The sequence below is a fragment of the Pseudopodoces humilis genome, chromosome 14 (assembly GCF_049639895.1).
Source record: "Pseudopodoces humilis isolate 2021_Gansu_Grassland_sample_001 chromosome 14, ASM4963989v1, whole genome shotgun sequence".
Lineage (NCBI taxonomy): Eukaryota > Metazoa > Chordata > Aves > Passeriformes > Paridae > Pseudopodoces > Pseudopodoces humilis.
In genome coordinates, this window is record NC_142213.1 from 6,507,577 (window position 1) to 6,520,175 (window position 12,599).

General features: G+C 47.0%; 1 protein-coding gene across 3 annotated transcripts in view; it reads left to right on the forward strand.

Moving 5' to 3' along the window:
- Nucleotides 1-12,599, forward strand: part of NLRC5 (NLR family CARD domain containing 5) — a 34,819-nt gene continuing 22,220 nt past the window's right edge. The window contains exons 1-12 of one of the 3 annotated variants that reach the window (XM_088062311.1): nucleotides 1-104; nucleotides 3,173-3,548; nucleotides 4,400-4,700; nucleotides 6,057-6,119; nucleotides 7,242-7,307; nucleotides 7,714-9,466; nucleotides 9,813-9,896; nucleotides 10,264-10,347; nucleotides 10,425-10,508; nucleotides 11,211-11,300; nucleotides 12,120-12,170; nucleotides 12,522-12,587. In XM_088062311.1, coding sequence (XP_087918437.1) covers nucleotides 3,543-3,548; nucleotides 4,400-4,700; nucleotides 6,057-6,119; nucleotides 7,242-7,307; nucleotides 7,714-9,466; nucleotides 9,813-9,896; nucleotides 10,264-10,347; nucleotides 10,425-10,508; nucleotides 11,211-11,300; nucleotides 12,120-12,170; nucleotides 12,522-12,587 — 2,648 coding nt within the window. In that variant the 5' untranslated portion in view covers nucleotides 1-104; nucleotides 3,173-3,542. Of the gene's footprint in view, nucleotides 105-1,061; nucleotides 1,102-3,172; nucleotides 3,549-4,399; nucleotides 4,701-6,056; nucleotides 6,120-7,241; nucleotides 7,308-7,713; nucleotides 9,467-9,812; nucleotides 9,897-10,263; nucleotides 10,348-10,424; nucleotides 10,509-11,210; nucleotides 11,301-12,119; nucleotides 12,171-12,521; nucleotides 12,588-12,599 lie in introns of those variants that run through there. The other 2 variants (XM_014255425.2, XM_088062312.1) reach the window with 2 other exon arrangements.

Consider the following 12,599-nt stretch of genomic DNA (forward strand, 5'->3'; position numbering starts at 1 on the left):
TCAAGCAGCTGGAAATGCCAGCGGGGTCCTCTCTTTACTCTACCCGGCCTCTCGCCGTGGGGCTGAGGAGAGAAACTTCAGTAACCATGGTAACTTGACGCCAGGTAAACAGGAGAAAGAGAAGCTGGGGGGGAATTACAACTAAAAGATGGGAAAAGATACATTTCAGGCTATCAACTACAACACAAAGGTAGAGATGATGTGGTCCTCCACCACAGAGCAGTATACAAGCATTAAACTTCTCCCAGAAAGAGGCTGGTAGCAGGATGGGCTGTTTCCTGAGCTCCTTGAGCATGGTGATTGCTCCCCCTGCATTACCATGGATCTAAGCCAGGTCCCTCCGACCTGCTCCTCTCTCACCCACAACACCAGGGGCCCCTCCTTGTTCTGTGTGACTGCTGGGCTGAACATCCCTTCAGTGGTCCCTGTGCCCAGGCAGTGGCTCCGTGGCAGGAAGGTCTGACCCAGCTGTGAAGACAGCAGGAGCCACAGGCTACCAAGGGTGTGATGCTGTGGTGTGACTGTGGACTGGAAGTGGTGTGGTGGGCAGTTTTCTACCTCCCTTCTCACCCTGTTCCCATCTCTGACTCTGCCAGCTGTTTCAGTGCCAGCTCTTTCAGTGCCAGCCAAGTCCTTCCCTCCTGTTCCAAAGCCACCAGTGCTCAGGGGATGTTTTCTCTCCCTGCACAGCAATGTCTGCTAAGGACCATGGGGACCTGGCTTCCACCAAGCCACAGCCCTCTGCTTGTCTTAAATGACATCCCATTATCCTTTAATAAAAAGGAAATAGCAGAAAAAAAGCACCCAAGGGGCTGCCTTACCCTGGAGGGTGCTGTTCAGTGGGGAGTGGGCTGGGCTGCCCTTCCATCGGGGGATAACGAGAGCAGTGGAGCTGGGAAAGGATCTTGCTCAAGGATGTTAGAGGTCTTTATATACTAAATGATTCCAGGAGGGAAGCAATAACACCTCGGCTGCCTCTCCTCCCTCCCCTGCAGCCCGGCTCCAGCCTCACGTGTTTTCCCGGCAGAGCCGCTCCGCTGCTGTTTCGCTTTCGGGCGCGGCGCTGTCCCGGGCTGGCAGCAGCGGACACGGCGGGGCCAGGTGAGCGGGGACACGGGGACCCCGGGACATGGGGACATCGGGACCCCGGGATATTGGGACATCGGGACCGCGGGACATCGCGCTGGGCATCCCGGGGACGGGCGGGGCCAGGGGTCGTGCCGGGGTACGAGGGTTTGCAGGGCTGGAGGTCTGGCTCTGCTCCCCAGCACTTAGATGTTCGTGTCCTATGCGAAAAGCCGGGATGGAGAATGAAATCATGAGCGCTGGAAAACACCTCCGAGGTGGCCGACTCCAAACTTTAGCAGAACAGGTGACTTGTGCTTCCCAGGCACAAGGTGGGCTAGAGCCGGCTCAGGAGGTGACAAAGTGGGGCAGAGCCTGGCTGGTGTCACCATTGCTCCCTCCATCCACCCCCGGCTCTCCAGAGCTCTCCCCACTCGCAGCACAGTGCTCAAGGCAGGACAACCAGAGTTTGTTTTTGTCCAGAGACACGGGTGTTGCTGGATTTTCACTTTTTTTTTTCCTCTCATAAGTGAATTATGGCACAGCACCGTGGGCCATCTTTGCCTTCTCTGGGACTCCATCTGATTTTCCAGTGCAGCTTCCCTGGCCTTCAGAGAAATATTAATAACATGTCATTGTTTTTTGTTACCCATCTGATTAGATCTGGAGATCTCTGCACACACAGCTCTATCTAGACATGGGATCCTTTATCTAATTACTCATATCTGCTACATTATCACTTAAACCTTGTCCTTATTCCAAAGGAAAAGCAACTTGTTTTTTCCTCTTAGATATAATGGAAGAGGTAATGAAATATGTCCCCATGTGCCACAATAATCAGATTTATACATGTAAATAGAAATATGCTCATTGCAAGTGCCTTAACCAAAACCAAGTCAGAGGTTAGTGTTTATCCCTGGGTACCATTTATTTACACCACTCCTCAAATGCTTTACCTAAATTATGACCTAGATACAGATTTTAAGCTAGGCTGTTACCCTTCCTCTGACTGGATATTTTTACTCATTTCTTTGTTTTTACTGAAGATGCATTTCAGTAGGGGAATTCCTGGCCGATATTGCTTTCATTTTGCTCAATCTTTTGTTCATTAGTTCCTGAAAGCCACGGAGGGGCTTTGTGTCTCGGGACAGTGGTGGGTTAGCACATGGGGAAAACCAGGCAGTGAATATTGTCCTCCAGCTTTGTTGTTTGGTGACCTCCACACTGGTTTTGGTGCTGCTACTCTGCTTCTGGGCTTCTGGTAAATACTGTGTGTCCTCAGAGCAGGCAAGAAGTTGGTATATTTGCAACAGGGAGTTTCACATTTTGGTTAAGTTTTTTTTTGCGGCTGGGACCAGTGTGAATGCCAAGTTGGGGAGGGGAGGTTAAGTTTTGCTAAGTATGCTAAAGATAGTTTTGTATTTGAAGGGCAAGGATCAGAAGTTTTCTGGCTTTTCTTGGCACCTTTTTGTGCTTTATTTTGGGATCAGAAGTATTTTATTGAAGATAACTGCAAGTCATTCCTGATGGTTTTATTGAGCAGAGCAGTAGTATAGGAGCTGTGCAGTGTGGCTGGGCTTCCACCCAGCTTTTCAGTTTTGTTTTGTTCTGGAATGTGAGTCTTTCGTTAATTTGTATGAGTCTACTCCTTGCCTGAATGGCTCTCAGGGCATTAAGGGCTGATTTTATTCATTTATTTATGTATTTAATATGGCTTTGTTAGGTCTCTTGTTCTTGATGGGACAGTGATTGCTTTCCTCTTCCCTTTCCCTGTGGTAGGGGTGGCTGGACACCAACTACTGCCTGGTGCACAGCTGGGTGACATTTCCCTTTGCCCTTTCTGCTGAGAGGGAGCTGGCACTGGGGGAATTTTCAGCACCCTACACTTGGAGCTCTTTTGTGAGAGCTGTGTATTCTCAGAGGATCAGCTTTTCACAGTTTTTCTGGTGTGACTGACTGCCCAACTTGAGCAAGATGCTGCACCAGCATGCACAGAGGGGCTGACAGCAGCAGAGTGGCATAGCCCAGCTCAAATCAGGCAGTGACACCAGGAAAGCTGTGATTCCCACAAAGTGTTCCTCTAAAGCTGTCTTCACTTGCATCCTAGGGCACAAGGCTCAGTCCTGCGTTTTCATGAGACCAGGAGTGAATCTTCAAATGTCAAAACTTTGTGGTCACTGCTGGTTCTGATGTTTTGGTGCTGGATTGAGTGAGAAGAGAAGAAAAGCATCATAGCTGACCCTTGGATTAAACACAGAGCTTCTAGATTTGTGACCTGTGTAATTGCCATGGCCTGGCAGGTCTACACCAAGCTCTGTTGTTGTTATCCCCAGGCATCTGCACCAAGTGAGGTATGTCCCATATATTGGGGTGTGTTCGTGTGCTGAGACTGCCTCCAGCAGATCAATTCTCTCTCAGAATATGGAACAGAAGCCACCTTTGCACTTGACAGCTGGAAGGAGACTGATTCCACAACGATGCAGGTAGGAGATCATGTGTGTGGCTTTGTGGGAAGGGAGTGGGAACGGAGGTGATGTTGTCACCAAAGCAGAAATTAGTTGCTCATCCCCACAAAGTGAGCAGCAAGAACAGCTGTCTGAGCCCTTTGTGCAGGGGGGTCCTGCACACACTTGTGAATTGCTAAACAGCTGAACAAGTAAAGCAAAAGCTGCACACACAAGGAAAGCAAAACAAGGAATTCATTCACAGCTTCTCATGGGCAAGCAAGTGTTCTGCCATCTCCAGGAAAACAGGGCTCCATCATACATAATGGTGATCTGGGAAGACAAACATCACTCTAACTCCCTGCCTTCTTCCTTCTTACCCCAGCTTTGTGTTCTGAGCACAATGTCATGGCCAGTTCAAGTCAGCTGTCCTGTGTTCCCTCCCAACTCCTTGTGCATCCCCAGCCTATTGGTTGGTAGGGTGTTATGAGAAGCAGAAAAGGCTTTGACTCTGTGTAAGCACTCTTGAACAGTAACAAAAACATCCCTGGCGTCCCCAGAGATCCTGGTATATGTGAGAGATGCCTGGGATGTTATATTTGTTATCTGCAGCAATACAGATGTCAACAGCTTCTCCTTGGCTGGTGCCAGACTGTCCTATGGGTTGCCCCTGTCCTTCACAGTCCTGCTGTCAGGCACTGTGCAGGCAAGGACTGCTGTCCTTGCACCCCTGTGACTGGGCTCAAATCTCTGTTCTGAACTCGGGACTAAGGGTAAGAAATTCTGGGTTAGGCCAAGGGGTTGAAAAGCAGATCAGTCCATGCAGGGCTGTGTGGGTGAACATCTCTTGCTCCTGTGTCCATTGCTACCCTTGGTCTTCATCCCTCCAGCCCCCGTTTCAGAATGAGGACCGAGACCTGCAAGCAGCTGTAGCAAGAGCCCGTCCCCAGCTCATGGAGCTCCTCGCTCACTGTCCCGACTGGCTGCTCACCACCTCCCAGCACTTCATCCCCGAGGCAGCCCTGGGCAGCCTGGGTGCCATCACCAACCCCAGACATAAAATCTCACTGCTCCTTGAGCTGCTGGAGGAGGCTGGTCCTGCTGCCTGGAGCCACTTTGCACAGTCTGTCTGCATGGAATGTGACCTGCCCCTGGATCTGGAGGTCCTGCTCATGAGCTCTGTGGGCGAAGGTAAGAGAGGTCAGGCCAGATTCCCCTGACCAAACACAGCCAATGCCTTGGCCACCCATTACCATTGCCCAGTCTAGGCAGTGGGAGCACCAGTGCCCTCCCTTGCATGGCTTTGTTTTCCTTGGAAGCACAACTTCTGGCTTAGAAATGTAATTTGAGGTAAAAACCCCCTGACATTAACAGATGAAGCCAATAAAAAGTGTGCACCCCCACCTCAAATAAAGCTGAGATACAATTTTTGGGTGGATTTAATTGAAGGAGAAAAGATTCCAATCTCTTCTGTGGACTTTTAATTGTTATTTTTTTAGAATTTCCTGATCAAGAAAGGCAAGGAATACGGAAGTCTTAAAATAACCACTGAAAACACTTCTCCATATTTCTCATTATCAGAGGCAGTGGCTTTAGAAGAAAATGAGGCAATTCATAGGGACCACGATCAGTTAGGGTGTGTTAGCTTACAAACTACACAGAGTGTGCACGCTCTGCCTTGGGAGGGGTGTGGCACCAGCTAAGCTGTGCCTCTGCTCTAGTGGGTTGCTTTATCTGGTGATTAATTCTTCTCTTCTGCAGGAAGTCTTACAGGATGAGTCCTTCTCAGTGGTACTGTCTTTCACACACTTGTGGGCTTGCAGGAAGCCTTACTGGTTACATCAGCTGGGCGGATGCAGCCTTTGAACCCAAGTGCAGCAGCAGCAGCTACTTTGGCTGGGATGAAACAGGGCAAAGGCCAGACAACCAACAGAGAATGCTGGAGGATTTCCCTCAGGACTGAAGCTGAAATAGTTTTCAGCCTTTTGATACTGTGACATGCTATAAAAGAAGATGTCCCTTAAGGTTTTGGAGCTGGCTTATAATGGTTTAACTTCTGTGGTGACAGCTGAGCATCACTAATCCTTCTGAAAGTGAATTGCTTCTGGCTGTGCTGAGGGGGTTTTGTGGCAGCTTTGGGCTATGCAGTGAGTCAGAAAAGGCTCTTGACTGGACTCATGACTCTGCCAGTGGTTTATTCACAGAAAACCCTTCTTTGCAGGGAAAGTAGGGCTTCCCTTTTGGGCCACAATGTGGTTTTAGATCACCTAAAGTTGCCCATACTCCAAGTTTGTTTGTATCAGAGAGTAAAGTTGTTTTTCTTCTGTCTTGAGAGCAAAATTACCTTTACTATAGAGTAATCTGGAAGGAAAAGATCAGATGGGGACCACAAAACCTGGATGTTTGCATCCCTTGTACTGAGTCTTGGTTTGTGCCACTGTCTGCATTGCAAAGTGCTTGCCCTTTGTCTCTGGCCAGCCTCACTCCAAATTTCAAGAGCAGAATGCTCACACTAACCATAATTGATTTTCCATTCAACTCCTTTAGGTAACTTCAGCCAGACAGAAGAAGCAGACACAGATATGAGAGCTCGATCACCTGTGCCAAAAGGTAAGGCTGGAGCACACCCTGGGACACTGTGCTCGTGGAGTTTATCTTCTCTGCTCATGGCCTCATGCTCCAAATGTCCCAGGTATTGACCCTCAGCCCTGGCAAGGTGTGGAGAAGCCACTGCAACTTCACGTTTCATTGTTCTTTTCTTTGTGCTTTGCACGTGAACCTCCCTTGTTTTATTTTCTCTTCCTGAATTTCAGAAAAGCCTTGCTGACTCCCTGCTAAGGAACCCACTCATTTTAATTTCTCTGCAGGAATCTTCCACCAATCTACAAAAGCCATTTTACTGTGGTCAGCTCATTGGTAGGTGAAGGAAGTTGGTTTGGTTTTTAAAGGGAGAACAGAAAAACTATTCAGGCATTGATCAAGCAGAAACCAGTCCAGAGTTGTCAGAATAGGAGCTTAAGAGAACAGATAGTAGGGTTTTCTTCAGGGGTGAATTTGGAAGGGAGACTTTCCTAGCTGGTGCAGATCATGAAGAGACACTTTTGCCTCTGCTTTTTGCTCAGAGACTTCTGAGTCACAGCGCTGCAAAAGTCACACTACACTGCCCTGTGTGTCACCTGCAGGTTTAAGATCTTGAGAATAAGAAGAAAAAAGTGAACCATTCAGGACATTCAGACTGCTGCCAGCTTCTGTGGTGTCCTAGTGAGTCCATCTTGCTAGTTGCTGCTGGAATGGAAATTTGAAAATAGTGCTGAAGTTACTAAGACCAGTTAAGAAAGACATGGGCCTCTCTCAGCTCTATCCATTCTTCCCATCTGACAGTGCACCATAAAAAACAGGAAATATACCACTATAAACAACCTCAGGAATCTGTAGGCCCTGCATTTCCCAGAAACAGATATTCCCTGCCACATTCTCCAGGATATCAAAGCAGTTCCCCTGTTCAAAGCGAGGCAGGCACATCATCCAGCCTACAAAAAGACCCAAGGGAGGTGCTTGTGGCCCATCTCAGAAAAAACAATTCTTTAATCTCAGCCTGATTTTACAAATAGTTTTGTCTGTCCAATTTTTCCTCTTCAGCTCCCCAAATGCTTTTCTGGAGAGTCTTGCCCAGCTTTAATTGCTGCCATTCAAAATGCTCTCTTGACATGGTTCTGACCTTTCCATTTCCAGGGTCTGCTCGCCGTCACCGTTGCAGCAGCTCTGGGAGTGACAAGGATGCCAAACAGCAACGATTGGGTATGTGGATATTCCAGAAGCTGTGCTGGGCTTCCCTCTGAGAAAAGGATATATTTAATATCTTTGCAGAAATGCCCAGGAAATCAACTTCCAGCATTAAGAGGCCAGCATGGGTGAAGAGGGAGCTAGTGAACAGGAAATAATACACAAATGCCTAATTCTCATCTTAGAGATAGTAAGATTTAGTTGTCATATAAAGCTGTTTCATCTTTTTCCTGAATGTTGTTCTTCTTTGGCCCCTGTGAAAAATTAGGAAAAGTTATTGGTCATTTTCAGGAGTTAAAAATTTGTCATTTCTACCCAGCAACCTCTGAGCAGGGCCATTGCTTCTCCAAGTGGTAGTATTTTGGATCTGTCACGACTAACATTTTCACCCTCATAGCCCCTCTCTTGTCTTCTCTCTTAGATTCATCTGTGAAGTACCAGCATCTCCTCATCAACTCTATCCTCCAGAGATACGGAAGCAGGAGAGAAGCAGGAGCAGAAGAACAAACACAGCCACTGCCTTTTAACCAAACCTTTGTCAACGTTGTCATCCGTCAGAGCAAAGCCCCCAGGTTGTTTAAAGAGAGAGCAGAGAGACCCCGGGGGGACATGGCAGGTGCTCCTGAGCCAGAGGAATGTGCAGACACAGCCGTGAAAGTGTCAGATCTGCTTTGTAGCGAGGCCCCATCGCACACGACAAAGGTGGTCTTTTTGTTTGGCAAACCAGGCACAGGCAAGACCAGGCTGATGCACAGGATTTGTCAGAAATGGGCAGAAGGTGTCCTACCTCAGTTTCTCTTCACTTTCCTGTTTGAGTTTCGGCAGCTGAATTTGTTAAAAAGAAAATTGACGCTGAAGGAGCTTTTGTTTGACATGTTCCTTCGGCCAGAGGACAGCCCTGATGCAGTGTTCCAGGGCCTCCTGGAGAGTGCCCAGCAGACTCTGATCATCTTTGATGGGCTGGATGAGTTTGCAGCTAACATGGATGTGTCATCCTCCTCTAAGGGAGGCCCAGCTCTTACCTGCCCTGTGTCCATATCCCAGCTCTTTGCAGACCTCTGTCATGGGAAGCTCCTGCCTGGTTGCACAGTGTTGGTCACCAGCCGACCTAAGAGGCTACCTGGATTTTTATTGTATACAGTAGGTGTGCTGGCAGAGATTTGGGGATTTGACCACGAGAAGGTTGAGGAATATGTTAGCCACTATTTTTGTCAGCATTCCTGCAGAGAACAAGCCATTGCCCACGTGAAGAACAACACCAAACTCCTCAGCATGTGCCTCATCCCTGCTCTGTGTAACATTGTGTGCATCTGCTTGGAGTATTTGCTCCTTAAACACCAGATGAGCGTGGAGCTTCCTCAGACTATGACACAGTTTTATATCAAGATGTTTCTCATCTTCCTAAACAAGCAGCAAGGAGACTGTGCAGGTGATGAGGAGACTCAGCTGAACTGTAACAAAAAGGCCATTTTGGGTCTGTTTGATCTTGCACTGAGAGGCCTGGAAGAGAAGAAACTTGTATTTTATGTTGGTGATATTCCCGAGGACGTGAAGGAATTTGCTTTGTTGCATGGATTGCTGACTGTCTTTGAGGTGAAGACGAGTGGCACTTGCCCAGAGGTTGGCTATGCCTTTGTGCACCTGAGCTTGCAGGAGTTTTTTGCAGCACTGTGTCTCATGGTGAGTAGGAGGGTGGACAAGAACCACTTGAAGAAGAAATTCTTCCTGAAGTCGAAGTGGACTTCAAAAAATGAGACAAAGACTGAGTTTATGGAGAGTTTTCACATATTTCTCTCGGGTTTGTCGTCAAGAGAGTGTAGGACATTTCTCATGCTGCTGGCAGAGCAAGATGAAGCTTGGGTGCAGGAAAAGCAGGATGTGATCCTGCAGTCTCTCAAGAAACTGGCAGCCACTCATCTGTCAGGGCCTAAGGTCCTTGAGCTCTGCCACTGCACCTTTGAAACACAAAACCTCGAAATAGCCCAGCACATTGGGAACCTGCTGAATTTCAAGTACGAGTTTAAAAACTTCAGACTGACAATGCTGGACATGTCGGCTTTGGTTTTTGTCATAAACTCGGGCCAGGATTTGATTTGTTTGGATTTTGCAGGATGTCTTGTGGACACTGACTGTTTGGAGGTTCTGTCTGGCTGTAAAAATGTGGAACACTTGAGGTAAGCACAATGAGTGCTCTGAACTGGTGGGTGGGGAGAAGGGTTAAGGGATTGGAAGGTCAAACCTCACATTTGTTCTAGAAGAGAGAAAGAGAGGTGATGTGAGAAAATTTGATCTGAACAGCATAAATTCAGTACTGCAGAAATGTATGAAACAATGAATTTGAGTGATTGAAGGATAATAAGGTGATAATCCATCCTGACTGTATTTTTGTAGGCCAGTTAATGCAGTAGATAAGAGGGAAGATGATAGGCATCTTCTCAATGCAATGGAAGGGTGAATGAAGCAAATGAGAATCTCAGCTTTTGATGTGTTTGTCTTTTTCTCCTTTTCTTCACATTTCAGCTTTCGTAGCAGGAGATGTGGTGATAACTTTGCTGCTGCTCTTTCAAAGGCCTTGCAAGGAATGGGGACCCTGAAGAAACTTGAGTAAGTCCTTGCTTGTAACACCAGTGCCTTCTCCCTTCCTGTCTGTCCTCTGTAATTCAGTGACATTGGCTCACCCCAGGCTGATCTGTGCAGTGCATGAGGGTGACAGTGCTGCACAGAGCAGCACAGACACGTGTGGCTCTCGTTTTGTGCTGCCCTGCTGGAAAAAGGAGTGTGAAGTTGGTTGTGGGTGGCAGAGCCAGACTGCTGCCTCTGTGCCTTCTGTGTCTGTGTGCTGGGCACACAGTGCAGGCACAGGTCTGAGACAGGCTTGCCATGTGCTGCAGGGGATTGTAGCAAATCCTAAAAAAAATCCCCCCCAAAAAACCCCCTTTTGCTTGTTTTGAGTGATCCTTCCTCTTTCCAGGCTGACAGGGGGGAGCATCACAGCTGAGGGGATGACCAGCTTGGTCCAGGCTGCATCACAGTGCCTTCAGCTTGAGGAAATAAAGTGAGTGTGTTGTGGCAACGACCATCAAATCAACCATTGCTTCCTTGGGACACTAATGAGAATGAATCCGTGTGCAGCTTGCAGGGCAATCGCATACGGGACCCAGAAGTGAAGAGGGTGATGGACCTGTTTTCCAAAATGGAAAAGCTGAAGAAAGTAGAGTGAGTAAAAATAGCTTAAACCTTGGCTACTGTGAAGATGTGGGGCATCAGCTTGAGTCCCTGCCCTCAGGGAAGCAGCTTATCCTACAGAAAAGGCAGAAAACAGTAATTTGTAATCCTCACTCCCTCACCCATCTCTGTCACACACACAGAGCGCTGCTCTCAGGCAGGATCCCTTGGAGCCTCTCAGGAATGGTGCCCTGTGGCCCTGAGAACAAGCAGAGGATTTGTAGAAGCAAGATCTTGTGTTCCATGTCTAATGAGGTCCAACAAGTAATGAAACAGAACAAACATGCAATTAAAGAATAAATCCTCAGAGGCTGGAGGATTGTGTTCAGGCCTCCCTGCTTTAATAAGCCATACTTAAATTGGATTTGTTGTAGTGGGAGTTAAACTGCACTGTGGATCAGTGGTGTAATCATGAAGGTATGAACTATCTCCACTAATTAACCCAAAACTGGTTAATGATCATTCTGATGCAGATAGAAAAGTTACCTCTGATTCTAAATACATGGGAGCTGTCATCTGATGATGCTTTTGTTCAGTCCTAGATGGAAATTTCAGAAGTTTTTGAGAAATACCCTAACTAAAAGATGGTGTGCTTCAGGATGTTTGGGGAGCAGAGAAGAGGGCATTTGTGTAACAAAAGAACATGCTGTGGGGTCCAGCAGCTGAGGTTCCATTTTTTCCTCATGTTCACAGCCTGAGCAACAACAGTCTTTCCTTGAATGCTGTTCTCAGTTTGGCAAAGGAAGGCATCGTGTGTCAAAATGTTACTGAGCTGTGTGCCAGGTATCAGTACATGAGAGCTCTCACAAAAGCAAGTAGGTTGTCTCTTTAGATGCTGACTTAAAATAGACACTGATTTTCAGCTTAACTGTTGGCTAATTGAAGTGAGCAAGAATCAGTTTGACTCCTTTTTTCTTTTCTGCTGGAAACAAAATGTGAATTCATCATACCATGTATTTCCTCTTTGTATTTTTAATAGGTCATTTTATCCTTGGTATAACAGAATTTAAACTTGCTTTTAAGCTGTGCAATATATCAGAAAGGAAATTTTTTATCAACTAGCATAAATTTGCTATCAGTCAGCTAAGTTTAGTGAAAATGTGTGAATTTAGCTCTAGCTCTATGTTCCTTTAAATTACAGGTTTTGGGGTTTTCATGACAAAGGGTAGATTTTTTTAAATCATCCTGGCTGTTGTGGTTGTCTTATGTTCTAAGTTTAACAGGCCAAAGTAATCCCTGGTGTAACTCAAATTGCATATGGCTTTTTTCACATTTTTTCTTGCTGGAGGGGAGTTTCCACTGAATCTCTTTCCAACAAGCTTCTGGTCTTGCAAAAATAATAATAATAAAAAAAATAATCCTGGCCCAATCTTTTTTGCTGTGTGACTGTCTCATCTGCACTGCAGTCCCAGCTCAACACGTGGAGTGTCCTTTGCCTTCTGGGCATGTGGCTGCTGCTTGGCTGTGGCAATGAGCTGGTGAGAGAGATGCCACTGCCCTCTCTGGCATCCAGGCAACAGCTTTGGTCCTTACTAAACACCCTGCTAAATAAATGGCATCCTTCCACCTCTTCCCTAATATTGACCTGGATCTCTTTTTCAGGGGGGACACCATGATTATTTATTTTTCTGGCGCCCCTGGGGAAGCTGAAAGGTGAGATGCTGTGCTTGTGGTTGGGCTGTGTTGGCTTGTGCTGATTGAAGCCATCAGCTTGGGGTCACCCCAGACCACAGTGACAGAACTGCTGGCCACTGCCCTCACAGCTGGGTGTGCCTGAGCAGTGGGAAGTGTAACCAAAACAGCTGGCTTTGCACACACCTACAGCCAGATCCACAAAAGCAGCTCTTTAGTGCCTGGGTAAGCTTGAGGTGCCGTGTTTCTATTGCAAAAGTGCTGAAGGAACACAGAACCTTGTGCTTTCTGCTGGGAAATATTAACCAGGACCCAAGCTGTCAGATATTTCATGAAGGCATATTAAAAGCCAAATATTTTGCTTGTTTGCAGATCTTTGGATTTGAAGTTGGAAGAGAATAAAGAACCCATAATTCCAACTAGACATGTGAATTTATGGTAAGAGCAGAC